Source organism: Vollenhovia emeryi, unplaced genomic scaffold (assembly GCF_000949405.1).
Source record: "Vollenhovia emeryi isolate VEMERY1.0 unplaced genomic scaffold, V.emery_V1.0 DF939140.1, whole genome shotgun sequence".
NCBI lineage: Eukaryota > Metazoa > Arthropoda > Insecta > Hymenoptera > Formicidae > Vollenhovia > Vollenhovia emeryi.
The window spans coordinates 1,825,185-1,850,933 of record NW_011967226.1 but is presented as its reverse complement, the minus strand read 5'-3'; the positions used below and the strand labels follow the sequence as shown (position 1 = coordinate 1,850,933).

The 25,749-nt window shown below is 46.0% G+C and overlaps 4 protein-coding genes across 5 annotated transcripts; 2 read left to right on the top strand and 2 right to left on the bottom strand.

The window, feature by feature from the left end:
• The first annotated feature begins 651 nt into the window (after window positions 1-651).
• On the top strand, window positions 652-3,784 carry LOC105567174 (zinc carboxypeptidase-like). The gene is made up of 7 exons (XM_012021801.1): window positions 652-752; window positions 928-1,081; window positions 1,566-2,081; window positions 2,321-2,408; window positions 2,686-2,888; window positions 3,132-3,216; window positions 3,434-3,784. Exons 2-7 carry the CDS (start codon window positions 935-937, stop codon window positions 3,631-3,633), a joined length of 1,239 nt encoding a protein of 412 aa, XP_011877191.1. The 5' UTR covers window positions 652-752; window positions 928-934; the 3' UTR covers window positions 3,634-3,784.
• Window positions 3,785-4,586: 802 nt separating this feature from the next.
• Window positions 4,587-5,963, top strand: LOC105567173 (electron transfer flavoprotein subunit beta). Of its 2 annotated transcripts, none has more exons than XM_012021799.1 (3): window positions 4,587-4,828; window positions 5,004-5,402; window positions 5,463-5,963. In XM_012021799.1, exons 1-3 carry the CDS (start codon window positions 4,778-4,780, stop codon window positions 5,772-5,774), a joined length of 762 nt encoding a protein of 253 aa, XP_011877189.1. In that variant the 5' UTR covers window positions 4,587-4,777; the 3' UTR covers window positions 5,775-5,963. The 2 variants fall into 2 exon arrangements, with proteins under 2 accessions (XP_011877189.1, XP_011877190.1); XM_012021800.1 differs by lacking the exon at window positions 4,587-4,828 and adding an exon at window positions 4,855-4,940.
• A 56-nt stretch (window positions 5,964-6,019) lies between these two features.
• LOC105567172 (protein UBASH3A homolog) lies at window positions 6,020-10,128 on the bottom strand. Its single transcript, XM_012021798.1, has 4 exons — window positions 9,469-10,128; window positions 8,732-8,969; window positions 7,909-8,613; window positions 6,020-7,822 (listed from the first exon to the last, which is right to left on the bottom strand). The coding sequence occupies exons 1-4, from the start codon at window positions 9,573-9,575 to the stop codon at window positions 7,031-7,033; spliced, it is 1,842 nt and encodes a 613-aa protein (XP_011877188.1). The 5' UTR covers window positions 9,576-10,128; the 3' UTR covers window positions 6,020-7,030.
• Window positions 10,129-15,692: 5,564 nt separating this feature from the next.
• Window positions 15,693-23,711, bottom strand: LOC105567171. The gene is made up of 3 exons (XM_012021797.1): window positions 23,538-23,711; window positions 17,983-18,111; window positions 15,693-17,040 (listed from the first exon to the last, which is right to left on the bottom strand). The coding sequence occupies exons 2-3, from the start codon at window positions 18,080-18,082 to the stop codon at window positions 16,823-16,825; spliced, it is 318 nt and encodes a 105-aa protein (XP_011877187.1). The 5' UTR covers window positions 18,083-18,111; window positions 23,538-23,711; the 3' UTR covers window positions 15,693-16,822.
• Between the last annotated feature and the right edge of the window lie 2,038 nt (window positions 23,712-25,749).

Sequence of the window (25,749 nt, the reverse complement as noted above, 5' to 3'; positions counted from 1 at the left end):
ACACGGTCACGCAACTAACAAAAGAATTGATTCGGCGATTATGCGGTACATCGATTTCATTGCATCTGTTTCATGCGTATTGCGAGCATTTTACACTGTACACAATCGGATCGACACTAAAAGCAACTTTCACTGTTTCTTTCATGTTATTAATTTTCTTTGTACTTGCGTTATTTTTTTTTTTAGTCGACATTACTCTTGTGAAATTAAATATTTCGCAATATGCCAGCAAAACATTTTGAACACGAACAGTTAACATTTTCTACATTAATTTCAATTAAATTTCTGAATATGTAAGTATATTTTTATAATAATGTGCCTATAACGAATTTTTTTATTTGCTATAAAACTTTTTTACAATTTTATAATTTTATAATAATGTATAAACACGCAAAAATCCAGATCCATTTCTAGCCCTAGGTTGTAGAAGAGTATTCGTTTACACTATTGTTTACACGTATATACATTCTATTTAAACATCCGATAAAGCTGCTGTACGACTAATTGTGACACGTCGTCTTGATACTATTGAATGCAAGATCAATCCTGATAACGCGATTCTTTTCGAGCTAATCCGATAGACGGTAAAACCCAGCATGATCTTTGCGTGATTGATCGACGGTGATTTTTCTTAATAAAATGTCCTATGTGGATATATGTCGATTGTTGGTGCCGTGTGCATCCAGTGTTTAAATACAATGAACGAAACAGTAGCTGCAATCACAATCACAAGCGTTCCTGTCTCGCAAGGGGTAAGTCGTTGTCTTCGAGAGAACAATCCCTAAATTGAACATCCGGTCGATGGCAATTCCAATCACTTCTTTCAAAATTATTTGTGTTGTCCAATTGTAATTTTAAAAAAAGCATTTAATCGTTCGAATGAGATCTGATTTCATGTATTAATGAGAAATGTGGGGTTTTCTGCAGAGGCATCATGTGGAAGATAATAGTGCTGTGCGCGTTCGTGGGCCTGGCGGCCGCCCAGAAGGCTGTCTACAACAATTACAAGGTCTTCCGGATGATTCCGACTACGGAAACGCAACTCGAAATTCTACAGGAGTTGGAAAACGGTTATGACGGAGTGAGTGAATTCCTATTAAATCACAGATACGCTTTACAAGTACAAGTGCGAATTAAGAATGTTTAAAAATTAATTTCTAATTGCCACTGTAATACTGAAATTCCAAATTTTATTCGACCACCGAGGCGTATAAATGAGAGATGAAACGACCGCCTAGAGTGTAGGGAGGTCCAGGTTCAAATCCTGGCTGAGGTACTATTTTTCGCAATAAATTTTCTGCATTGACAGAGAAACTAACGAGCGTGGCCAGCTGATGTGGTCGAATAAGATTTGGAATTTAAGAATATTTACACTCGCTGCATTACTTGAAACTCACGCGAAATCCATCTCACGAGACCTACAGAAAGTAAGATCGGATTAGAAAATTTTCCAATTTTAGAAATTCTACAAAAATGTAAAGTTATTTAGCAAACGAATCGCAATAGAAAGTTAACTTCAAGATTGAATTTTAACTCTAATATGCGAGACTGACCATTCCTTTCAGTTCTCCTTCTGGGATTCACCGAGTACCGTGAACAAACACGTGGACCTCATGGTCGCCCCGCACAAGTTGCCCGAATTCTATGAGAAGATGGGCCAGATCGGTATACCCTATCAGATGCACATCAAGGATGTCCAGGAGCTGATTGACGCAACGACTCCGCATAGTCGGTCAAAGTCGTTCGATTTTACCAGTTATCACACTCTCGAGGAGATCTACAAGAATCTGGACGACCTGGCTAAACAGTATCCCGACAAGGTGCAGGTCGTCGTGGGCGGCAAATCGTACGAGGGTCGCCAGATCAAAGGCGTCAAGGTCTCCTTCAAGGCCAATAACCCTGGAATCTTCATCGAAGGTGGCATCCACGCCAGGGAATGGATCTCCCCGGCGACCGTCATGTACATCCTCCATCAACTGTTGACCAGCGAGGACTCGGACGTCAGGAATCTGGCTGATAGCCACGATTGGTACATCTTCCCCTCGTTCAATCCCGACGGATACGTGTACACGCATACTACGGTAAGCTCCGTTTCGTACTCTCTAAAAGCCAATCAGTGGTTTACCGCTGAAAACAGCGAATATTCCCCGATTCACATTTATAAGTGTAGCATGAAGTGAATTATTTTCAGTGCTACACTTATAACTGTTTTCAGTGATGATCCACTTGATTGACTTTCAGAGAGTAACGTTACGCAGAACGCGATGCATTAGTTTAAAGGTCAGTTTCATTTGCACACATTTTTACAATCATTTTTCAGGATCGATTGTGGAGAAAGACACGTAAGCCGTACAGCCTCTTCTGCAGCGGCAGCGATCCCAACAGGAACTGGGACTACAGATGGAACAGTAAGTACCCCCCTCGGATTTTAGCGAGAGTCTCTATCTCTCTTGCTTAACAGTCCACCCAGTGAAAGATGATTCGTCAATCTATGTTGAAACGATATCGAATTGACGTAAATTCGACGGTGTCAATGTCGATTTGACATCGCTTCGACGAATCATTTCTCATTGGGAGTCAAGAATAAAATATAATGTTATCGAAGGTCCAGATTGCTCCAAAGATTTCGTAGAACTCTTAACGTAAAAATATTTACTAACGTTATTGCAATTTGATTTTTTTCAGCTGGAGGGGCCAGCAGCAACCCGTGCTCCGAGACCTACGCCGGAACTGCGCCATTCTCCGACGTAGAGACGAAGAGCGCGTCCGATTACATCAAGACCATCTCCGATAAATTCTACGCGTACATATCGTTCCATAGTTACTCGCAATTACTGCTGTTCCCGTATGGTCACACGAGAGATCATCTTGAAAACTACGACGACTTGGTAAAGAACTTTAACATTCTAAAGCGACATGGAAATTCATTCACAAAAAGAAATATTTCCTAAACTAGTTGGAGCATTTTTCTCTTCAGTTGTATTCTTCTTATCGTTACTCTCGTGCTGAATTAATTGTGTCAATCTGATTCTTAAAATGTCCAAGATTTTTAAGCGATCAAGCTAACCATTATTTTGTTGTTTTAACGTCGGTCTGTAACGTAATAATTAATATAATCTTCATGTTTCTAGTACGCCATTGGCATGAAAGCGATCACAGCTCTCGAAAAGAGATACGGAACTAAGTACGTGACCGGAAATATTGCTGAGACGATCTGTAAGTAGAGAAATTTTAATTCGCTTTACTTCCTCGTCACTTTTCACCCGCTTGAGTACTTTGTAATGTATCCGAAATTGATTTAACTCTTTTTGTTTCTATTACTTCTAACTGAAATGTAATCTAATTAATTTTTTCGCACTTTAAGATTGAAGTAATCTTACGTAAAAAACCGTGATCTTTTCATATATTAACGTTCTTATCGAATCACTTTCAGACATAGCTACCGGAAGCACTGTGGATTATATCAAAGGCACTTATGGTAAAAGTATTGCCTACACCTACGAGTTGCGCGATCAAGGTAGAAACGGCTTCATATTGCCGCCTGAGCAGATCATCCCGACAGGAGAGGAGACCCTGGACTCTCTCGTGGCAATGTTTAAAGAGGCAAAAGCACGTGGATATCCCAAAAATTAAGTCAGCTTGAAGGCTGATTTAATTTTGTAAATACTATACTTTACTATCTCGATGTATAACACATTTTTATTCAACAAATCTGCTAATCCCGCTTTCCCCATATTCTGCCTTGTAGTCTAATGGCGACAATAAATTTTAATATTTATCCTGATATTATCACTCAACAACACAGCCCTTTCCGACAGATAATTAACGATATGATATAAATCCGTCTGATTGGAGATAAAAAAATTTTTTAAATATAATATTTTTATTATATAAATATTAATATTTTTCAGTCTATTGTTGGCTCCGTTTCACGCAGGTTCTTTCCATCTTTTGTGACGAAAAATTCGACTATAAGTTATGGCCTCTGTGATGTTCAATTAACAACTTTATATTCAAACGTAAAGTTACATATTTATAACGTATTATATAAGATTTCATTTCATTTTATGCTGTTATTATATTTTATATATTTTATATATTTTAAATATTTCTGACATACCGCGTCCATTGCTAGTTTCAGAGATACTTTGTTAAATGTTAGTTGCTTTCCTTTTACATGAAAACTCAGATAAATCTCACTTGTGACGTCATAGCCCAGTTGAATGCATGTTCCTTTTGATTCTTGAGAAGTGAGATTCAACCAGATTTAAATGAGTTTTTACACACGATCAAGACCGCGTGTTTTAGTAATTTTAATAGACTCACATTAATGACGTCATATATCTGAGTATAAAATACTCACATAAATGAGTGACTCAGTATCACTTGAGTGTAAAAGGAAAGCAACACGCGGCAAACTTATAGTTAATCAGTAGGCTTATCAGCCACTTTTAGAGGCATTTTCTTATCGATAAAAGTGGATTCAGAATACGGGCCCCTGCAGCGTTTAGATTGCGAGTAGTTCGGACACGAACCATAGCGCGGACTCGAACCATTACCGAGCGCAATTTGTCCCTGAAGCTTGTTAGTTTCAGATTTTCCCTATCAAAAATCACCAGGTCGTCAATGTGACCATTCTCAGTCCTCCCTCGGTTCCGATTAGACTTTAGACTTTGAGCCACGTTTGAAGGACTGTTACGAATTTATCATTGGCATCGATTAAAACGAATTAAGCGGAAATAGTTGCATAGCGTTAGCCGTTTTCGTTGCGTAAAGAATGGCGCGTGTGCTCGTAGGTGTGAAGAGAGTAATCGATTATGCAGTGAAGGTAGAATAACTCCACTACATTTATATTGTTAAGAGAGATCAGAACGTTGCTGTGAAGTCTGATTGTACATTTTTTTAACAGTACACTAACAGCTGTAGCAATCATTAATAAAGTAAGATGCTGACCAGCGACATCGGCAAGTTAAAAAACACTGTATTTCTGCGCGTTTCCGCAGATTCGCGTCAAGCCGGACAAGTCCGGGGTGGTCACAGATGGCATTAAGCATTCGATGAACCCCTTCGACGAGATAGCCATCGAGGAGGCGGTCAGAATGAAGGAGAAGAAATTAGCCCAGGAAATAATAGCGGTCAGCTGCGGGCCGGCGCAGTCGCAGGACACAATCAGGACTGCGCTCGCGATGGGCGCAGATCGTGGAATTCACGTGGAGATATCGGGTCCCGAGTACCAGACGTTGCAGCCCGTTCACATCTCCAAGATACTGGCCAAGCTGGCGCAGGAGGAGAAGGTGGATCTGGTGATACTTGGTAAACAGGCCATAGACGACGATAACAATCAAACCGCGCAGATGACCGCTGGCGTCCTGGATTGGCCGTCCGGCACTTTCTGCAGCAAAGTAAGAAGTAGATGAAACCCGGCCACGTCGCGACGATTATTAACTCTCCCCTTAATTCAGATCGAGAACAACAACGGCGAGCTGACTGTTACGCGCGAGATTGACGGTGGGCTGGAAGTGGTCAAGATGAAGACCCCTGCGGTCCTGAGCGCCGATCTTCGCCTAAATGAACCGCGTTACGCGACACTGCCGAATATTATGAAGGCCAAGAAGAAACCGATCAAGAAGATCACTCCGAAGGACCTTGGAGTAGACGTGGCGCCGAGAATCGAGATACTCACGGTAGAGGATCCGCCAGTCAGGCAGGCCGGTGCTATATTACCGGACGTGGACACTCTGATAGCTAAATTGAAAGAAAGCGGTCACGTTTAGTCAAGTAGTGGAACCATTGTAAAAAGGACGAAAGTTATCTTTTTAACTCTTCTTATATTTTGATAACTCGTTTTGTATATAGTATAATGCTTTTGTACATCATCAGAAATTGTATACGATATATATTTCGATATAAATTTGTACCGCGGTGCGCGTGCGCGCTTATAAGGAGAGAAGAAATTTAAATACAATTAGGAATATATATTTAATAAAATACTGTCTACACGAATTCTTTTATACATATATACATACGTATATATACACGTACGGATGTGTATATACATATGTATGTATATACATATACGTAAAATATGTCTTGCATCTCTTACCCACAATTAGACAAAACGAATGTTCAATCTATCTTGAAAGTGGTACAACATTGGACATATTTCTGAAATGGTGTCGTATTTAAATATATATACATATAAACGTTATTTTTCTTCTGTAAAAGGTAACATCGATAGCGATACTATAAATATATTCCCGTTCTGCGCGATCGGTTTGTCGCGATGCGACGCAGAGTTCATTAAGTTAGATTCAACGTCACACTTAATTGACACGTGTCATAATCCTAAGTTTTCCGAGAAACGGTAAAGCTCGCATGGGACATTTTTTTTCTACAGAGACCGCGAATGTGCGCAAGAGCACCTTACTGATTTCCCTGTACGCTTCTACTTTAACAATATTTAACTTTTTAATATGTCAAAGAGAGAAGATATTTTGTGTGCGTGACAGACATAAGGATACTACAGTCATAAAATAGTATATTACTTTAAAATATTATATATATATAAATACCATATTTTAAAAATTCTTTGTTCAATGCTTCGTCCGACACTCGGCAAGAAAATGCGTCCAATCAAGACTAGTATCTCGCTTATATATTAGATATTTTAGCGGATTGGTATAGCACGATACCTATAACAACATATTGGCTAGTATTTGTTCTATATCCGTAATTAAAGAAACTATATACCTCGATACCCGTATTAATCATAATCCGAGGAAGTAAATGTTCAACTGTCGTGCGATCGACTAGCTTTTTTTTTAATCGTACTTATATGATCGTCCACCAATGATACGTCCTTTCCGAAAAGAACTTTTCCGCAATTCGTTGGATATCGTTTCGAGAGAATGTCATCGACATTAGATTAAGCCCTGCATAAAAATTCATTGTATCGTAACAGTCTTATGTATTTATATAGGCTCTGTAAGGTGTGTCTTTCTCAACAAAAGCTCGTGCATTATCAACGTTATTACATTAAAACTTTCCAGTCGAATCTGCTATTACTGGTGTGGGTGATCGGTGGGAAGGGAGGAGGATGGAGCTGCCAGCCGTCAATATCTTGACGCGCCGTCAAGCACGCCAGATAAGGTACTCTTTGAACTAATCTAGTGACTTCAGCCGCCGGGGGTATTCTACCACCGGTCAACTGTCTGGTGCAAGCGGCCAGGGAGGCGGCGTGCGCCACTATCAAAATATTACCAACTGTGCTTTCTATGATCTTCTTGATCAGCTCGTAGCTGCGTTCGTAATACTGCGCGGCGTTCTCCTTGAGCGGGAGTTCTTTAGCCTTGACGATCGGATCGTAATCGCAGTCGACGTTGAAGCCCGCCTTCACCAGCTCGTCGGAGGTCATCCAGACGGGTATGCCGTTCGGGTACCACGCCAGCCATTCTATCAGACCCGGCTCCACCTTGATCGGGATATCGGACTCGAGTCCCTTCAGGATGTGGGCGAGCGTTTGAACGCAACGTAACGACGGCGACGTGAAGGCCACGTCTATCTTAATACTGGACGATTTCATGGCTTCGCCTACCAGACTCGCCTGCATCCCGCCCACAGTCGTCAGCGGGCTGTCGTTTTGGAAGTCCTGGATATTCCTGGATGGTACGTCTTTGGGCATGTTCAAGTCGCGGCGTACGTAACAGCCGTTGGACTCGAAGCAATACGGGATCCACGCGCCGAAGGTGAAGTCCACCCTCTCGCCGTGTCGGCATATGAAGATCTCCCTGGACGGTGTCTCGGGCGCTTCGGACGCCGCCATCTGTTCCAAAGCAAACCAGATTACGCCACGTCCGCCTGCGAGTTCTCCGCGCGCGGTATATACAATTTTCTTGAAAAAAGTTTTACCGGCTCCTCCGCGGTGGGAATCCCGTCGGGCGTATCGGCGGACTCGCTCGGGGACAAAACCGGCGGTGGCCTCCTGATCTTCGGTATCTCCTCCTCGTCCGCGCTCTCGTACTTATTGTCGGTGATCGGCACGGTGGCATGCAGCGTCCACGAGTCCGATTCCGCAGTCCTCTTGGTGTGATTCAACGGCAGGTGGCCAGATATACCGGTCAGCCAGGAGACACCCTCCACCCAACCGTCCGTGGACGATTTACACGCTCCCTCTGGAACGTAAATGTAATCGCCTACTCTTAACTCTAACTCGTCGTGTTCCCGCGGCACGTGGGCGTGCGTCACTTTGTGCACGTGCAAGTTCTGCAATCTCGAGTCCCTCGAGTATAATCTGAGCTCCCAGTTGGCCGGCGTGTTCGGTCCCAGCTTCTCGACCATCGAGCGGAGCGGCGGGAACAAGCTACTGGGGAACTGGTAGGCCAGGGTGAGGTGCAGGGACTTTACCTGCGGTTCGGCAGTGATACCTAGAGCGGCGATTTTACTGACGTAGCGAAGAGCGATGTTCTTCAGCCACTCCGCGTTCACGTCTTTGACGAAGAGGCCCATGAAGTTGGTCGACACGTACGTCTCCAGCTCGACGTGTTCGCGCAGTCCATCCTGGCGGACCACGTTCTCGAGAGCGCTCGCTAACTCTTTCGTAAACTCGTCGGGGGCCTACAAAAAGTATTGGAGAACGACAGAGTGTACGCTCGAACGCCAAGTTCACAATTCTCCAGGACAGGTGTAAACTCTTACGCGCATTGCCAGATGTACATGAAATTAGATATCTTACGTCGAAGAAGGAGACGAGGGTAATATGCGGTATAAAGTTACGAGCGCCGTTCCATCCTAGGTCTTTGCTCTCCGACCAGAACAGCTCGAGCTGCTCAGCCAGCGGCCCGGTAGGGCAGGCGTATAGAACATACTGCCGCTGCGTGTCAGAGTCCAGAGTCGGATCTCTCACGTGTGCCAGCAGCCAGTCCGACGCTAATTGCACGCCACGGTGTCCCGTTGCAGCTAGCGCCTTTTCCCTGAGAATACACAATTCCGTCAACGACACGTCGGGGTACTACGGATCATCGTAACATTTTCCCAGCAAGTATATACGTCGAAACTCAGCGTCTGTCGGAGCTTCGGCTGACGCCAAGTTCCACGGCCTCGCTCACGTGGCCCGCGGTAGTCTCCGTCTCGTCCGGGCGTCAATCGGCGGGACGGAGTCGGCCCGAGATTGTCGCGAACCGTTTACGATTCCCACCCGGGACTTGGGTCGGTGTCGAGAGTCAACGCGCAAAAGGATCGTCGCGACGCGACGTACAATCGGCCCGCGTTTCTCACGACGGAGTCGTAAACGGTCGCGACGATCTCCCGCGCTCGGGGCCCTAACTCGGGAAGCGACGCCCAGCCAAGGCCGCGTTTGACAGCTGTTTGTTTACAGCGGGGCCAGGCGACGCGCGTTACGCGGGACGACGCGCCACGTGAGCCGGCGGCCATACGTAAACACGAGGCCGCGTCCGACGGGGCCGTACGTACGCCCGGTGTTTCGGGAAGCCCAGCTGCAGAAGCGTTTGCAGCGGCGTCAAGTGCTGCTTCGAAATTTTTGTCGGAGTCGGATTTTTCCGCGGCGGCAGCGTCGCCATGACGGCACATTACTGCGCTCGCCACCCAGGCTGGCCAATCACCGCGCGGCTTTCCGCGCCAACAAGTGCCAAAGGACCCGGGAGCAATTTTTCGAATGCCCCATCGATCGAGGCGGGTCGCTCGTCGATGAAAACGCAATGCGGGGGATGCCGCGATATTTCGCGGGGGCGACGTTCCGTCAATTCGCCACAATTGATCGCGGAATTGCGCTCGCGTTACACGGAGATTCGTTGAACGTTCTTGAGTTGCTGCTCCTGAACGTCCTTATCGCTGATATCGGCGATATCAGGTAGCGATAACTCGCCGGGCGCGAGATATCTCTCGAAATACCGATCTCTCTCGACACTTGGCACCGGCTAAAATCAATCTTAATGAGATTTCGATACAATAAAGAATTGAATAATTAATTCCCCGCGATATTCTACGTTCAGTACCCTGCTTAAAAGTATTGGATAGAGTATGATCAGATCACGTTGGATTACACGCAATTTCAATGTAAATAAATAAGAGTCTTATTAAATTACATTGCAATTGCATGTAATCTGATCGTACCCCAAATAGAATATATATTAGTCATGAAACAGTATTTTAATGTCACATTGACGTTTTTGTGATTAACTCGTTCCACTTGGGATTCTATCTATTATTTTAAACAGAGTGCCCTAGTAGCACAGTGCATTGACTAAATATTGGTCCAATGTTGGTCATATTAGAGATGCATTGGCCGATATTGTCCAACGTAAAGCCAATATTGGCCATGGAATAAATGTAAACGTTGCACGATAATAATTAGATAATATTAGATTTATATTGAAAGTGCACTGGCCAATATTTAAAAATGTAATAAGAATATTGGTCTAATATTGATACAATAAACCAATATCGCTAAATAGACATATTGGTTAAATAGGAGACGTCCGTCTTGCAACATTGGACCAATATTGGAATACTAGATTTACATTATTTCCCAACATTGCGCCAATACATTGTGCTACCAGGGTATTTGTGCTCGTTGTTTCTCGCAAGCTCGCCCGAGTTAAATTCAATTTTAGCAATCAGATGATTTCGGAGATTGATAATATTTATTTTAATAAAAAACTGATACCATTTTTCAAAACGGGGTTGTGCGCCATAATTTTTTAGCAGCTCTACCTTCAAAAATTTCTCTTTGGTTTATAGAAGACATCGGGAAACGTTTTCGGCCAAGGTCTCAAATATTGAATCTCACATAACTTGTATTTCGTCCTTCTTCCTCACCTCGTACTCCGCGACAACCTTAACAAGCAATAGCACACAATTGACGTGATTATTATCTAGACATCTAAACTTAGTAGAGAAAGAAAGAGAGAGAGAGAGAGAGAGAGAGAGAGAGAGAGAGAGAGAGAGAGAGAGAGAGAGAGAGAGAGCGGTGACACGTAGATTTATATATTTTTTGTTCTTTTGCATTCGTTACGGCATCCTGTTACAAACACTCTTCACGCTGCAGTATTTCAGTACAGAAGTAATAAAAAAGTTATAGTGTATACATATATATATCTCTATCTATATATATATAATATTTATATATAAAATAGGTAAAGTAAAACGTAATATACACGTTATTGCTCGTCTCCCATGGGATTCTTCGCTCGCGTTCGCAATTCGCACATGCTTTGTACACGGTGTCCCGGAAAAATTGATTTGGATCTCACGATCGCACGTCGTCCGATGAAGTGAACAACAATTTCGGCAACTCGTCAAACATCTAATAACACGAAGCTTTCTTTTCTACGCTCGTCTCAGAGAGTTGCGCGTGTGAATCTTATCGTTTCTGCTTTTCAATAAATCGGAAGGACACGCTAAATCGTGAGGACTTAACTTATACACCGTCGCAAAATTACAGATCTTAACGCAAGCGTTTTCGATTAGATGAGGCAAACGTTTCGTACACGACCTACGGCGTATATTAATTAAAACAAGAGAGAACCAAACACGTCTCTGAAGCGTACACGTAAAACTGCGGGCGCGAAGTATCCATCACAAACGGATAAGCGAGTAGCACAAATAAAAAGTCTTTCATTATCTTACAGTCCGCGTATCGCAAGGAGTAACTTAAGTACACGTTTTTTTTCTCAAAGAGTTCATAACTTATCGTTAATAAATTATTAAGCGAGATAAATGCGGTTTAAATGATAATTATTATCGATAGCTTTCGGTGGTAACAATACAACACATTGTACAATAATAATAATTATTTAAACTGACTCTCGTCGTTTTCGTTTAAAAAGATACAAATTTGACACAACAATACCGTACTTGGTTTTATTCTGTCCACACTGCCATACGTGTCTGTTCGTACAACGAGCTACGCTGAAACCTACTAAAACAATAACAATTGCCCTCCGAACTTGGAAGCTCTCAATATTGCACGTTCTAGCTTACATATCCGCTAGTCGCAACAAACCTCCTGCCTTGCAAAGTTCGCCATTTGCAAATTCATCAAGATTGCGTCGCAATTATGAACCAGTTCAGACACAACGATCGCCGTTTACTGCGTTCTGATCGTCGCAGGTGATCCGTCACATCGTACGATCGCTATTGCGCTATATTCAGGTTCAAGATACGCAGTTTAGAATTTTCGTCGCGTTATATCTTATAGAGATTCACGAGTTACAATCTTTCATAACAATAAAGCGTACAACGTCGCTTTTCGTCCTCGCGAATTTATCACCGTTCAAATCCCGTTGTTCTGTCGCTGCGACGTAACTGTCTTCGTAAAGATCCGCTTTCAATTCCAAGATAACTCGAATCGTCGTCAATGGATTCGCCGGAAAATCGCACGTTTTTCGCATACATTTAACATATCACGGCAGAATCTATTAAATATAATTAAATGACGCCTTCTATGGCTATACCGTCGACGACGGGACGAGACGTTCCCAGACAGCGCAGTGAATTCGCAAAGTATTCTTCAAGTTTGCTGCCTCTCTGAATTGTAATCTTCAGGTATTCATAGAAGAATGCGATAAGAATGATCGGGGAAGTTACATGCACCATGAACTTTTGACGAGTATCTCAAGACGAACTGATTGTGGCTTATTTTTCAAGAATTCGTCAGGTATTCTTTAAAATAGATTCTCTATAAACTTACGTTCACCTTTGTGCTATCTGGGGCTAAATGAAAGATACGAGTTACACTCGCTACTTCAAAGTGTGACGTTTGTCATTAATAGCTTAATCGCGGCACAAGTGCTCGAATCGTCGAATCCAAATTGACTCTAAATAAAAATTAAGCTAACAGCTAAAGTTAACATTGCTAATAACGGCACGGTATTACGGGCTTTTGGCGTAGGAACATGAAGACTCGAACGAATTGAAATTGACGCGCGCAAGAATGGACTAATCCTATTTGTAAATTGGATGAACGAAGCGAATATCCGCTGATATCCAACGTACGATATTAGTTACAGATCGTTTCTCATAGTCAAATTCGCTTTTGCGTGCACGCATTCATTTGCAAGGCTCTTCTCAGACACTCCTCACCGTGACTCTTTTACGTCGGTCGAAGAGCGTTAAAAATAATGGTGCAATTCGCGCGCATACTTTTGTAAATCTACAGACAACAGGATTTATATGCCGGCGCTAATTGACAGAATACTCGGGGATCCGCGATACCCTCGACAGTATCGTTAACACACATTTCGGCGAGATGATATCGTTCGAACGGTGGCCCGATAAAAACTCGGGGGGAAAGTTGTCGTCCATTATTTCATAAATGTTGCCCGCGTTATCTCGAACGCGTGCTCCTTTTTACCGCGACCGCGTCGCGCACCTGCGCCGTTGGCGGAACAACATCGCGATGCAACGGCGAAGTTTTATCGTTTCTACGTAAAAGTCGCGACGGTACTCGTCCATCAGTCTGAGAAACGTTGATGCTGCCCGTCAATAAGAAAGTTCACTCGCAGTTGGGATAGCGTGAATATTCAATGTGTGTCCGCTTTGGAGAACCTCGTGGTTTTTTTTTTCAACGCATCGAACTTTTCCTACGGGTAAAACGGAGAATGCAAATCAACCGAAAGGTTTCATCGGGAATACACAGAGCGTTTCGGAATCGCCGATCTCTTTAGGCAAGTTCTTTCGGCAATTTAATCGAAATTAATTTACCAACTAAATTACTATGCGAGCACAACTGGTGAAATTTATTAGAAACGGATATGACAAATCCTACAAAGTATCAGTTAAACTAGTCGTAGGATTTTTGCATGACTTAGAACTCCCTTGAAAAGGACCAATGGTCCAAACGTTGTGTTAAGCTTTGTGTCCACAATGTTAGAAATCGGTCCGCGATCTCGATCCGAGAAATACGTAGCCAATCAACTTGCATCTTTTACGGAAAGGCTGCAGTTGATTGGCTACATAATTCCTGGATCGAGATCTCGGACAAATTTCTATCATCGTGGACGCAAGGCTTAGTCCTAATAAATTAGGCCAGCTGATCGGTCAATATACATTTGGATAGCTATTATCGAACCCATGAGAAGTTTACATTTAATTTTTCAACGCCCGATATAATGCAGGAGAACATTCTCCTTGTGCAAGAATGAGTTTTAAACATATTGGATCTAAAGCAAAAGAGAGATTCTAGCGCAAACTATATTTTTACTCGAATACATGTATTTTGGTTGACGCGTACATACTCTTTTGCTTGATTCTAACGCTTCGACGGCCGCTAAAAAAAAGCTGATGCGCATCAGCCTGCGCAATACGTGGGCGAAACTGATGTCCAAGACGATAATTCAAGGATTACAAATTAAAGAAGAACTGCTGGCTGCTACACGTCGGTAGTTCCCTATGCTCATTGCAATATGTGATGCGGATTTGAGGATGCGCGAGTTTCCGCGTTTTTCGCAACGAATTTCAGAATATACTGATAAGTAACAATGCCGCGGTAATTAGGACTTAGGCACGGCGAATTAAATATAAGGAATCAGGAACAGAGAATTAAATATCGACCTATGCAAAGCCACACGTGCGTTCGCAATAAAGGAAGAAGAAATTCCCAATCCCTGGCTTTCCATTAGTCGAGACTTAATTCCCTATTCCTATAATATATCTTATATATGTTTAATTCCTCATTTCTGTCATAGTGTATGAGCCTTTATTGAGACAGCCATGAAATGTTTCCATGGTGAAGATAAAAAAAATATGGAACAAGAATCCGATTTAGTATCGTTGCAGCGTGATGTAATCGCTGTAATTTATTTTTAACAATTATGCGCCGCACTTTTTCAGACCGGGATCTGCACGGGCGAATCAACTGCAATAAAAATAATTCTCGAGCCGTATTACGCGACCGAGTGATCGATTCGATATAATCAACATCGGACACTCGACGCGACTGTCTAAACGGGGATAGGTATTGCATTTGTATGCGATGTCAGTCTCATAATTGGCAGTGAGCATTCTCGGAACACGCTACTGAGGTCCGTCTAGAGAGTATCTTTTTGTTCCGGCCTGTTCGGGTATTTATAATGCGATTCGGATTAGGCATATTACGCTAGTGAGCGCACGAGGGTGGCGGGATATCACCGATATATATATATATATATATATATATATATCTTTTTATATTTATATATCGCACACACGAGATGTTCAAGTCTATTCCGCAGTACAAAATGATCGACGAGAATATCCGAATACGCGTATTGACCGAACTGTTCATTTGCCGCGTATCTGGATACTCGCCAGATGTACGTGCGATTCGAGCGTCTAATGCTGAAGTTATGCGGATTTTAAGGATGTATATTTTTAATCTTGCTCTCTTAACCCTTTGCGGCCCAGTGATTCTGTGGCGTTTACTTCGTGCCACCTTCGTCGTGAAACGAAACCTCCTTCAGTACGAAACTTCTCGAATACTTTGGTAAGGTCTTCCAACTACTTCGATACTGGCCGTTTTACTTGCATCATATACACCTGTGCTGTTTTTAGTGTTCAAGAGGGCACGAGCTGTCGCGTTCTTTGAATTTTTCCTCGCTGTTTTAACACTTTTCGCAGTTGCAAGGTAATTGAATATTTGTTACTTTTAAAAATATGCAATATCACTTTTTATTTCAAAAAGTTTTATCATTTCTTATTTTTGTATAATTGATAGTTATTAAGGTATAATAAATATTTTCTTTTTAACATTTTTTTTTCTTATGTTGGGACGCAAAGGGTTAATTGTTGATATAAGATCTATGTATCCAGGAAAGTACAAACAGGTGAAATATCATGTAAAAGAAAAACAACACCCTTACAGAAGTCTCAGAGAAAATCAAGTTTGAAACGAAGCAAGATCTGAAACAATATCAACCAAGAAGAGGTGAAATCTCGGCCATTTTCGTTTTCTACGGGTGTTTCGAAGTTTCTTTACTACATTGTCGAAGTTCTATTAACGTTTAGAAATAGTCGCAATTGACGAGTTTACCATGGCTTATGCCTCGAGATATCCAGTTTCGTCATTAGGGTAACATCTTTGCTCAGTCTACAATCCAATGATGTATTCTGTAAATAAAATAATTCTTCTAGAGCAAGAAGCTGATTGTTCTAATCTTCGCGCTGTTAAACTCGCGGTGACTCGATGAGTAGTCGCCACTGCTCCTACTCAATATGTTGTTACTTTTGGCCATCATGTGCAGTAAAATTTATTGTTTCAAATTGCAGTTAACAAAATAACTGCACCTTTTATCCAACCCATTTTATGGATTCCTTCGACTCCATTGTTTAATTGAATTAACGATACGTTGAATAGAAGCGGCAGCGACTACTCATCGAGTTAAATTTAACACTACAAATTTAACAGTGTGAAAACTCTACTCTCGCCTCATTATTAATGACTTGACGCTCATGTGCTATGCTCTCTGTTAAGTGCGTGATTTCTAGCAGATCCTAGGTTCTCCTGGTTTATCTCGTACAGAAGCGCGCAAACATTCAACCCCGACAACGACGGCACGAAGAGGGGGGGGGGGCGAAGAATCCCACAATTGCGATGGGGTCGTAGTCGCTCGCATGATCCGCCCGAAAACCTGGATCGCCCGGCCCGGTGCTATCCCGGATGTGGAAGTATCACGCGAGTCCGGAGATATCCGCGCGAGAATTCGCTTCCGCGGCCTCGTCCGGACAATTTCGCACGACAAATTTCCGCCTATGGCGAGCGAGAAAGCGGAGGCTCGACTGCTACTTTCGTCGTCGTCGCAGGCGCTCCGCTCGTTGGAAAAATCCCGCGTCATTCCCGATCTTTGCTGAGATCGGAAGGCAAGTCGCCGCAAGTGGACATCGCCGCCGCCGCCGCCGCTGCCGCTGCCGTCGTCGTCGTCGGCGACCTGGAGGTCATCCTGGAGGTCACCGGTAAGGACAGTCCCGCCGCGCTCATCGCGACGTTCAGCGGTATCGTGATGAACGGCTGGCTCGACTGCGACGAGTTCGCTACCGGTGCTACTGTACCTATAAGGAAGTCGCAAAGGGAAATCAAATGAGACGACACCGTCGCGAAGAGGAGGAAGCAACGACGCTACGCTTCCTGCTCGGTCTTCTCTTCTCTGCGGCCCCCGATCGTTTTTTTCCCCCCCATCGACCCGTCCACGAGTATGCCTTTGAAAAATCCGCTCGCTGTACTCGCGTCAGACGGAACCGAAACTGACGATGCTACTTATACGATATATTGTGTATATCCTGACGTCGATTCCCAGACAGCACACATATCTAAAAGACATCATAAAGACGTCTTTAAGACGTCTTTTAGACTTAAAGACGTCTTAAAGCTGTCTTTTAGACATGGTGTGCTGTCTGGGTTGACTCTAATGTTTGACTATCCTATCCGAGAAGCGTTATACAGTCAAGCATGCGAAAAGTTAAGGCGTGGGGCCGCGAAATTGAAATAAAAAGAAGAAGAAGAAGGATGCATACCGCGAAACCAAAAGCGCACGGGGAAAACTTGGCCCTTGGCAAAAAGGTGGGACCGTTTAACCGCATTCCTCGATTCGTCATTTACCGTTGCGTCCACCTCTCGTTCCTACCCCTTTATTATTCCCGCATCGTCCCGATGATAAACGCGCGTGCGAAACGCATTAATTTATTTTCACGCCGTCGACAGTAACGAGCGGTTCGCGTTAATGCAAATTTATTAGTCACAATCTCGCGTCCGGCCGGACAATTGTCATCCGACGTCGTCCGCCGGTGATTCAGACGCGGCGCGAGCGATTTCCGCGAGTCAATTCTCGCCGCGGCGTAAGAACCGACGATCGCTCGCGAATCCCTCGCGTCGCGTAAGGGCATTTCGAAACGCGCACCGCGAGGCGACATTGCGTAAACCCTCGCGTTCCTCCGCGGCTGCGGCTGCGGCTGCGGCGGCGGCGTCGGTGGCGGCGGCGGCGAGGGAAAACCTACCTCCGTCTTGAGATATTTGCACCGGTTGCCCGTTTTGTCCTATGCCGAGCAAGACCCCTGGACTGGGCGAATAAATGACACTCTGAGGCACCTGGTACATAATCCCTGCAGAGAGCGAAGGCACATTTCCTAGGAAACGAAAGAGGAATTGAGCGTGTGAGTGCGCGGCCGAGAGCCGCGCGATATTTCTCGCGGGGAAACGCACCGCACGCTCGGGCCCGCGGGCGCGATTTAGATATGCGTTCGAAATATTTCCCGCGCTTCCCTCCTCCTCCCGTCTCCGCGGATTACGAGACGGCCACGGGTTTTTTTTTTTTTCGAGCGGAGGATCGACAGCGATGCACACGCGCCCGAGAATGGACCACGCGAGATACCGATGACGTAAAGTGCAGAGAGGGGCGCCTCGCGTTATATATCCCTTATTTGTATCGAAATTGCGAAATGCGCCGTCCGACGTTAAAGTTAAACTTGTTTTCTCTCCCCCGGTACAGATGTATACGTCGCGGAGAAAAACTTAGGAATGGCGGCCGCGAGTCGGGACTTCAAACCGGACCACCCAGGTGCGAATCTGTGCTCTGATTCACCATATCTCCATGAATTATTACAATACATTTCATATATATGCGCGTTTCTCGGCGATGCACGGCGAACTTTCAATCGCCGGCAAAAGGAGGACCGAGTCACCGGCGCGAGGAAGAATAATTAAAAGAAGAAGAAGAAGAAAGAAACAGTCTCGCGCGAGCGAACTACACAGTTCGTCGGGAGTGCCAAATCCTTTCAAATTGATGCGCGCATTCGCGAAACGCAGCGTCGTAAATTTGTAATACGGGCACATTTTAAATCTACAATCCGTCGCGTTTTAACGCCTTCCATAGCTGCTTCGCGTTTAACGCTCGATAGTTTACCGATCAAGACGCGAATAGAACTCCGGTAACGATAAGATGTAGGCGTCAGTCCGTGTTAATAGCAAACATTCCTCTTTAACTTGCATTCTGCAGAATAGAGCGGGACTATATCTCGCTCGTTGTCGGCTTGAGAAAAACTCGGACCAGAGAAATCTTCAGGACGGAACGCACGAAAAAGTCCCTATCTGTCTTGAAACGCCCCTCTGGTTGTCTTGAAATTTGAATGTTTTCTTTTTAATTGAACTTGCCAGCCGAAGTTTTCTCCAACTGAACCAAACAGCCCCGCTCCACTCCACTGGAAAGTAACGTTATTGTGTGTCCCGAGTCGAAAGTTTGGCCCTGTGTTGAACCTTTAATTCTATTACATAGTAGGACCTAAGACAGTAAAGGAGGTCGAACTGCAAGTACAGAATTTACTCGTTACTTAAAAACTAATAGTGTCGGAAATTTCTGCTTTTGCCAATTTAGCATTAAAGTCCTTTTACCATTAAGGTCCTTTTAAGTAGGAGCTAAAGTCAAATTTTTTAATTGAAGATCCAAGGAGGGAGTAAAAAAATATTATGTTATCAAAGTAGGTTATTGCTGGTCTGTGTAGGTGTATAGATCAGCTAAGTAGGTGTAAATTATCCTTAAAAGTGTCAAAATGGTACCAAAATTTCGACTCGGGTAACAGAAACACTTGCTCCGCGTAATATTGTTAACCCCTGGATTTAGTCTTTTATTAATTAAATAGCGGCTTACAATTAGTGACGCCAGTCGAGAAATCAAGCATTTTTATAAGTGTGTAAACGACCTTACTGGCATTTCTTTATTATACTGGCCGAAACGTTGTGTTTTATTATAATAAAGAATTGCCAGTGAGGCCGTTTACATACTTAGGGCCAGTTTCACAAACGTCGGTTAACTGTTAACCAGAGTTCAGTCAACTTCCTATCTCTTTCTATTTTGTTATCTAAGAAGAGACAGAGAATCAATTAACCTTCGGTTAGCAGCTAATCGACGTTTGTGAAACTGGCCCACGGAAAAAAAAAATTAGCTGCTGTAGCTAAATAACTTAGCAAAAAATGGACAGCTAATATTTTTAGTTGTGATAGCTAAAATTTTTGCTACGACAACAAACCCGTTTGCTGTCGTAGCAAAAATTTTAGCTATCACAACTAAAAATATTAGCTGTCCATTTTTTGCTAAGTTATTTAGCTACAGCAGCTAATTTTTTTTCCGTGCCCTTATTAAAATTCTTAGTCTTTTATATTGTACGTCTGTTGCACCCGAGAGATCAGCTGACATTTAGCGAAACTTATACAGAAGAAACCGACTTGCATTTCCGCAAGTTATCTTGTTACATTTCTCTAAAAGTCGTTCGGAAATCTTTTTCTTCAAACTACCGTGCACGCACGCGGGTGCGATTATTTACCATTTGTAAAATAATTAATTGGAGCAGTTGAGATGAGAGCCTCGAAGTCGACGGTTTTTTAGTCGCGACACAGTTTACGTCTAAGGTACACGCAGTACCGGCCAAAATGATGCCACATTCAGCTTCTCTGAGCATACACGGAAAGAACAATGTAGCTGCTGTAGCTAAAACTTAGCAAAATAGGGACAGCTAATATTTTTAGTTGTGATAGCTCAATATTTTGCTACGACAGCAAACCGTTTGCTGTCGCACCTAATACAATAGGCACAGTAGCAAAATATTGAGCTATCACAACTAAAATATTAGCTGTCCCTATTTTGCTAAGTTTTAGCTACAGCAGCTACATTGTTTTTTCCGTGTAACATTCGTGCGTCGAAGTAGACGCCCGATAACAGGTGCATCTTGTACACGAGGGGTAACAAAGTTCGACAAAGTACACCATGTTACTCGAATTTCTCCTTCGTGCACTGTAAAACTAGTTATGCTAAAAGAATCGAGAGGTGATACAACGCTGGCCTACACTGTACACGGAGAGAATTTTCCTTTAAAATGTATCCTGAAAATGACGTAATCGCGGGGCAACGCGGCATTTCGAAATTTTCCCATACATCCCGCACTAGCAATTGTACTCGGTGTACATTTTACCGGTAAACTGTACGGTGAAGCTTCGAAAAGCTCAAAGTTCCTCGAAACGATCGTGCGATTTTCATGATAAACTTTAAGAGAAAATTCCCCTCCGTGTGCTTCAACGCCGAATCCGTTAGTCCGCGCAAAACTATTACGCGCCAGCGCTCGGCGGCTCGCTGACGCGAAAAGCGCGTCGATTAGCATCCAAAAACTTTCTCGAGAACACGACCCTATATGCAGGTACACGTTTACCCGCGGGGGATGAGGAGGGCGGGAGGGGAGGGAAAAAAACGTCTTCCCGCGCGCGCGCGCTTTCTACGTATATTCCAGCCGAACGAGCGCGCCTAATTAAAGGCGGCCTCGCGCGGCAACACATCCGTCCGCCCGGCCGCGCGGCGGGATCTCCCGCACGCGCCTTCAGTTACACCGCGGGGAGATACATTATGCATTCGTCGCCCTCGCGCGATATAGGGACGCAATAAGGCCCGTTGCGCGCGCGGGGTCGCCTACCGTCGAATTCGCGTGGCCGAACGGGAGCGACGGCCGGTCGGCCGGTCGCGGGGGGAGGCGGGGAAAAAGCGCGATCGCGACGCGGCGATCGGTTTAAGCAGTAGAATGGCATCCACGCGACGGCATTAGCATCGATATTTATGTGTACACCTGCATCCGCGCGCGCGCGCGAACGCGCGCGGCTCTTTGCGGAGCGGCTCTCGACCGGATCCTACTTCCCAGTTAGGCAGCACGGTTGCCGTCTAAGTTTGGTCATCGCCGTGCCGCGCGCGACTGCTCGCGTACTCCCTACACGGATAACGCCGTCATCGCTCGCACGCCTTTCGCATTTTAAGCGTCCCCTCTCCCTCCCTCCCGCCCCCTCCCTCCCCCCGCGTCCACCCTCCTCCCACCTTTTCTCACGCTTCGCTCCCTCTCCCGCTCCGTCCTCTCCTCCCCCTCCTCCTCCACGTTTCGCCGCGGCGCGTACGCGGTGTGCGTGCGAATGTTTACCCCCGCGCCCGCGCCTCGCCCGACGTGCGACCAGCTGTTCGTTATCAACGCGCGCGCGACGAGGTCGAGCGCGACGCGAATGGTATCGGACGGCAATTAGATCGTGATTAGCGTACGAGAGGGCGGCCTACCCGATACGGCGCGCTCGGGCCCGCGGGATCGTCCGGGGTATATCGCGGCCTCGATGGCCCGACGCGGAAACGCGGGCTCTGCCCCCGATAAAGGGAGGGAAGGTATCGATAACATATCGGCGCGATCTAACGCGAATGGTCTTTAAGCGGCTTAGCGCTTGTAACGCGCGCGCGATGGATACATCCCGCGGCTTCCAGCGTGACGTACGATTTGCGAAAGGCGCGCAATTCCATGAAAATACTGCGAGATCAATTACGTGGGAGGCCTATCTCTCCATGTGGAACGGCGAAAGGTATCGCGGACAATCGCGGCCGTGGACGACGGAAAATCGACGTAACCGCGGAGCTTAATCTAAATGAACCTTGCGCAAACCTCGGCCGGCGGCTAATGATGCCCGCGCGGCGGCGAACGGCGCGCAAAAGTGCTCCGTTTCTCCCGCGAGGACGAGGTCGCGGACCTTCTTGACTCCCGAGAGACGCGCGACGGGACCGAATCAAACGCGAATTGCCACTTTTATCCCGAACTTTACGTTTCTCCCTTCCGCGTGTTAGGGCCCGGTTTCGTCAAACGCCGCTTAACTTTAATCTTATAGCGAATTCGCAACCGAATTCGCTATTAGTTTAATTCACGTTTGTCCGTTTCCAGAGAAACCGGGCCTAAATTTCCTAGGACGCTGTTGAACGTTTACGGCGCGTAACTATTCGAAATAGAATACAATGTGTGCTTTCTTGCAATTTCGACACGAAATCGTGTACGAGACAGCGTCCGAGAGAAATACACGTCCGCGGAATTAAAGTTTAATCTACACTGCGCTCTCTACGTCTAGAAACATTCTATCTTCTGGCCAATGCATACGTTTAAAAAAATAGGTGTAAGTTGACAAATTGCGCATCGTACGATAGTACGTTGTTGACAAATTTTTGATGAGTTTCCATTTGCTCGTATAAAAATGTCTCTAGACCCAAAGAGCACGTTGTAGATCAGGCTTAAATCAGAACTACATCCGTTTGTCTCGATCGAGAGTTTAACTTCCTGAAACGACATTTCTCTTCTGCGCTAGACGCTCTCTAAAAGTCAATCAGTGGATTATCACTGAAAACAGCGAACAGTCACTGATTTGCAGTTATAAGTATACTGAGAATCGCAGTGGTACACTTATAACCGTAAATCAGCGACTACCCGCTGTCTTCGGTGATAATCCGCCGACTTTTAGAGAGTGCATTCCGTCCGATTCGACCGGCTCGAACAAAGGCGATAGAGGGAAAAAAAAAGGACAGTTCTCTCGTATTCGTGACGAATGCCATAACACAATCAAGCTGTAGTCTAAATTTTTTAGAAAGCGTACGGTATTCCGCTCGTACCGGGGCTGAGAGGGGAGGAGGAGACGAGGAGCCCAGGCGTGTTCTAATCGAAGCGCGAGCGATGGCCCCCGGGCGTTCCGCGCCGTCCTACGGCGGCCGCGCGCGAGAACTCACCCGAGTGATTGTTCTTGAGAGAATCCTTGGGGACGACGGGAGAGTCGCCGTCGCTGCTCTCGCCGTCGCTCTCGTTGGCGCAGACGTCGGATCTGGGCGACGCGGCTTCCTCCTGAAACCGAGAAGAAAGAGCGGCATTATCGGGTGCGTCCGCGCCTCGAATCCGTCGTCGACAGGGCGAGGGCGGGATCGGAGCGAGTGGACAAGACGGGGGGGGGGTACACGTCTATTCTCGCGGGGGGGGGGGGAGGGTCCGGATCGGGATGGACGACAAAGAAGCGATAGATACACTGCAGGACGCGCGTGCATACAAACAAACGTGCGTACCTCTACCTATCTACCTATCTACCTACCTACCTACCTACCAACCTACCTACCTACCTACCTACCTAGCGGACGCAGAGAGAGATGCGCGAGCATCTTGTCCGCGCTCCTTATATGGCCATCTCTCGCGGACTCCACTCGCGCGAGTGCGCGCGATGCACCCGCGGAAAAGGGGCATCCTCCTCGCGAATTCGCCCGCTCCGCTCGCGACCCCTCCGGGCCCGGGGGGCGCCTCTCGCAACGCGGGACTCCGCCGCCACCGGCGTTTCCTCTCCGGACCCGTGCGCGCGCGGCGAAGACGAGCGGAAAAGCGCCCGGGTCCTACGAGCGTGATTTCGGTCTGCATGGACTTCGTCTGCCGCTCGGCAATGATTTATCTTGCGAAACTGCTACGATTGCCGTAGATGTGGAGAAAGTCCTAACGTTCTCTGCTGTTGTGCGGTTCCATTGTATTAGACGCGGAGAGAATTTTCTCTCAAAATTTGTCCGGGGAAAATTATGTAATACTTTTTACCGGTAATCATACAATTAGTGCACCTGTCACTATGCGACATGTACGGTAGAATTTGAGAAAACCCCCATCAAGTTCTTCGAAATGCCGCGCGCTGTCCCGCGATTACGTGCTTTCCAGGATCAATTTTCAGGGAAAATTCTCTCGGCGTAGTCGCGAGCGTTATGACCGAGCGATTATTCTTTCCCGCGATAAAACTCGAAGCGCAAGGTTCTTCCGGTCCCGTTTCGTCGTGAGAAATTAAACGTCTTTATCCGCCTCGCTTCCAATCTTCTCAATCGCACACGTACAGATTGGACTGCGGAAAACTAATTTTCTCAATTACGTCATACCGCTTAGGCTCAATCGAGGCGATTGGAAACTGAGGATAAACGCGAACGGACATCAAGTACATAAAGTCACTGACAGTGTCACTACAGAACTACGTAAAATCACTTTTTAAAAAAGGGGGGGGGAAAGGCGCTTCTTTCGACATGTTTTCAGAGCCCGCGTCTCTATTCACTCCTCCAGTTTCCAATTATCCCCGACTGACCCTGACTCTATTGTTCAGGATCTCCCGCGTTAAACGAGAACACGCGTTTCCCTTGCAATTTGCGCCGCGTCCTCCGCGATCCGGCGGCGGCGGCGGCGCGGTCGGAATGCGCGCGCGCGCGCGTGCGAATCGTCCGCGGGAAAGTGCGGTGCCAATTGGAAAGCTCGAAAAGCCACGAGTGCCCCCGGCTCTCTCGCTTCCGTCTACGCGCCGCGCGTTTCTCACACCGCTTTTCCTACACCCTCCCTCCCTCCCCCCCTCCCTCCCTTCCCGCCGTCCGCCGCGGGAGGGTGCGCACACGCGCGTGTACGTGTGTGCGTAGAGAAGGCGCGACAAAAAGCAACATTCCTGACTCTTAACTCGGGCTCTATATAAGTGTCTGCCATCGCGAACATTGCCTGTATATGGCGACAACCGGGCTTTGACAAAGGTGACCGTATATGGAACTCCGCTTCCACCTTTCGAGCGTGCGTACGTGCGTACGTGCGTGAGTGCGCGGTGCTCTCTCCCCCTCTCTCTCTTTCGGTGTCTCCCTCGCGGAGGCATCGCGGGGCCCGCTCTCTTATTCCTCTCTCTCTCTGTCCCTCGTTCTCTCTCCCTCCCGCGCTTTCGCCCTCTCTCTCTCTCTCTTCTGCGCGAGCGCGAGAGGCGATACACCTGGACGCGCGTCCTCTTCGTCCGCAACCCCGGCGTAACGGACGGACGAGCGGACGAACGGCATTCGCGGGCGTCGAGTTTACGCCCATTAAATCGTGAACCGCGCTGTGCGACCCCGGCGGTTTCGTTCGCTGCCCCCGGGATGGCGAAAGCTCCGCGCGCACTTCCGGTACCGCGAGCGCCACCGG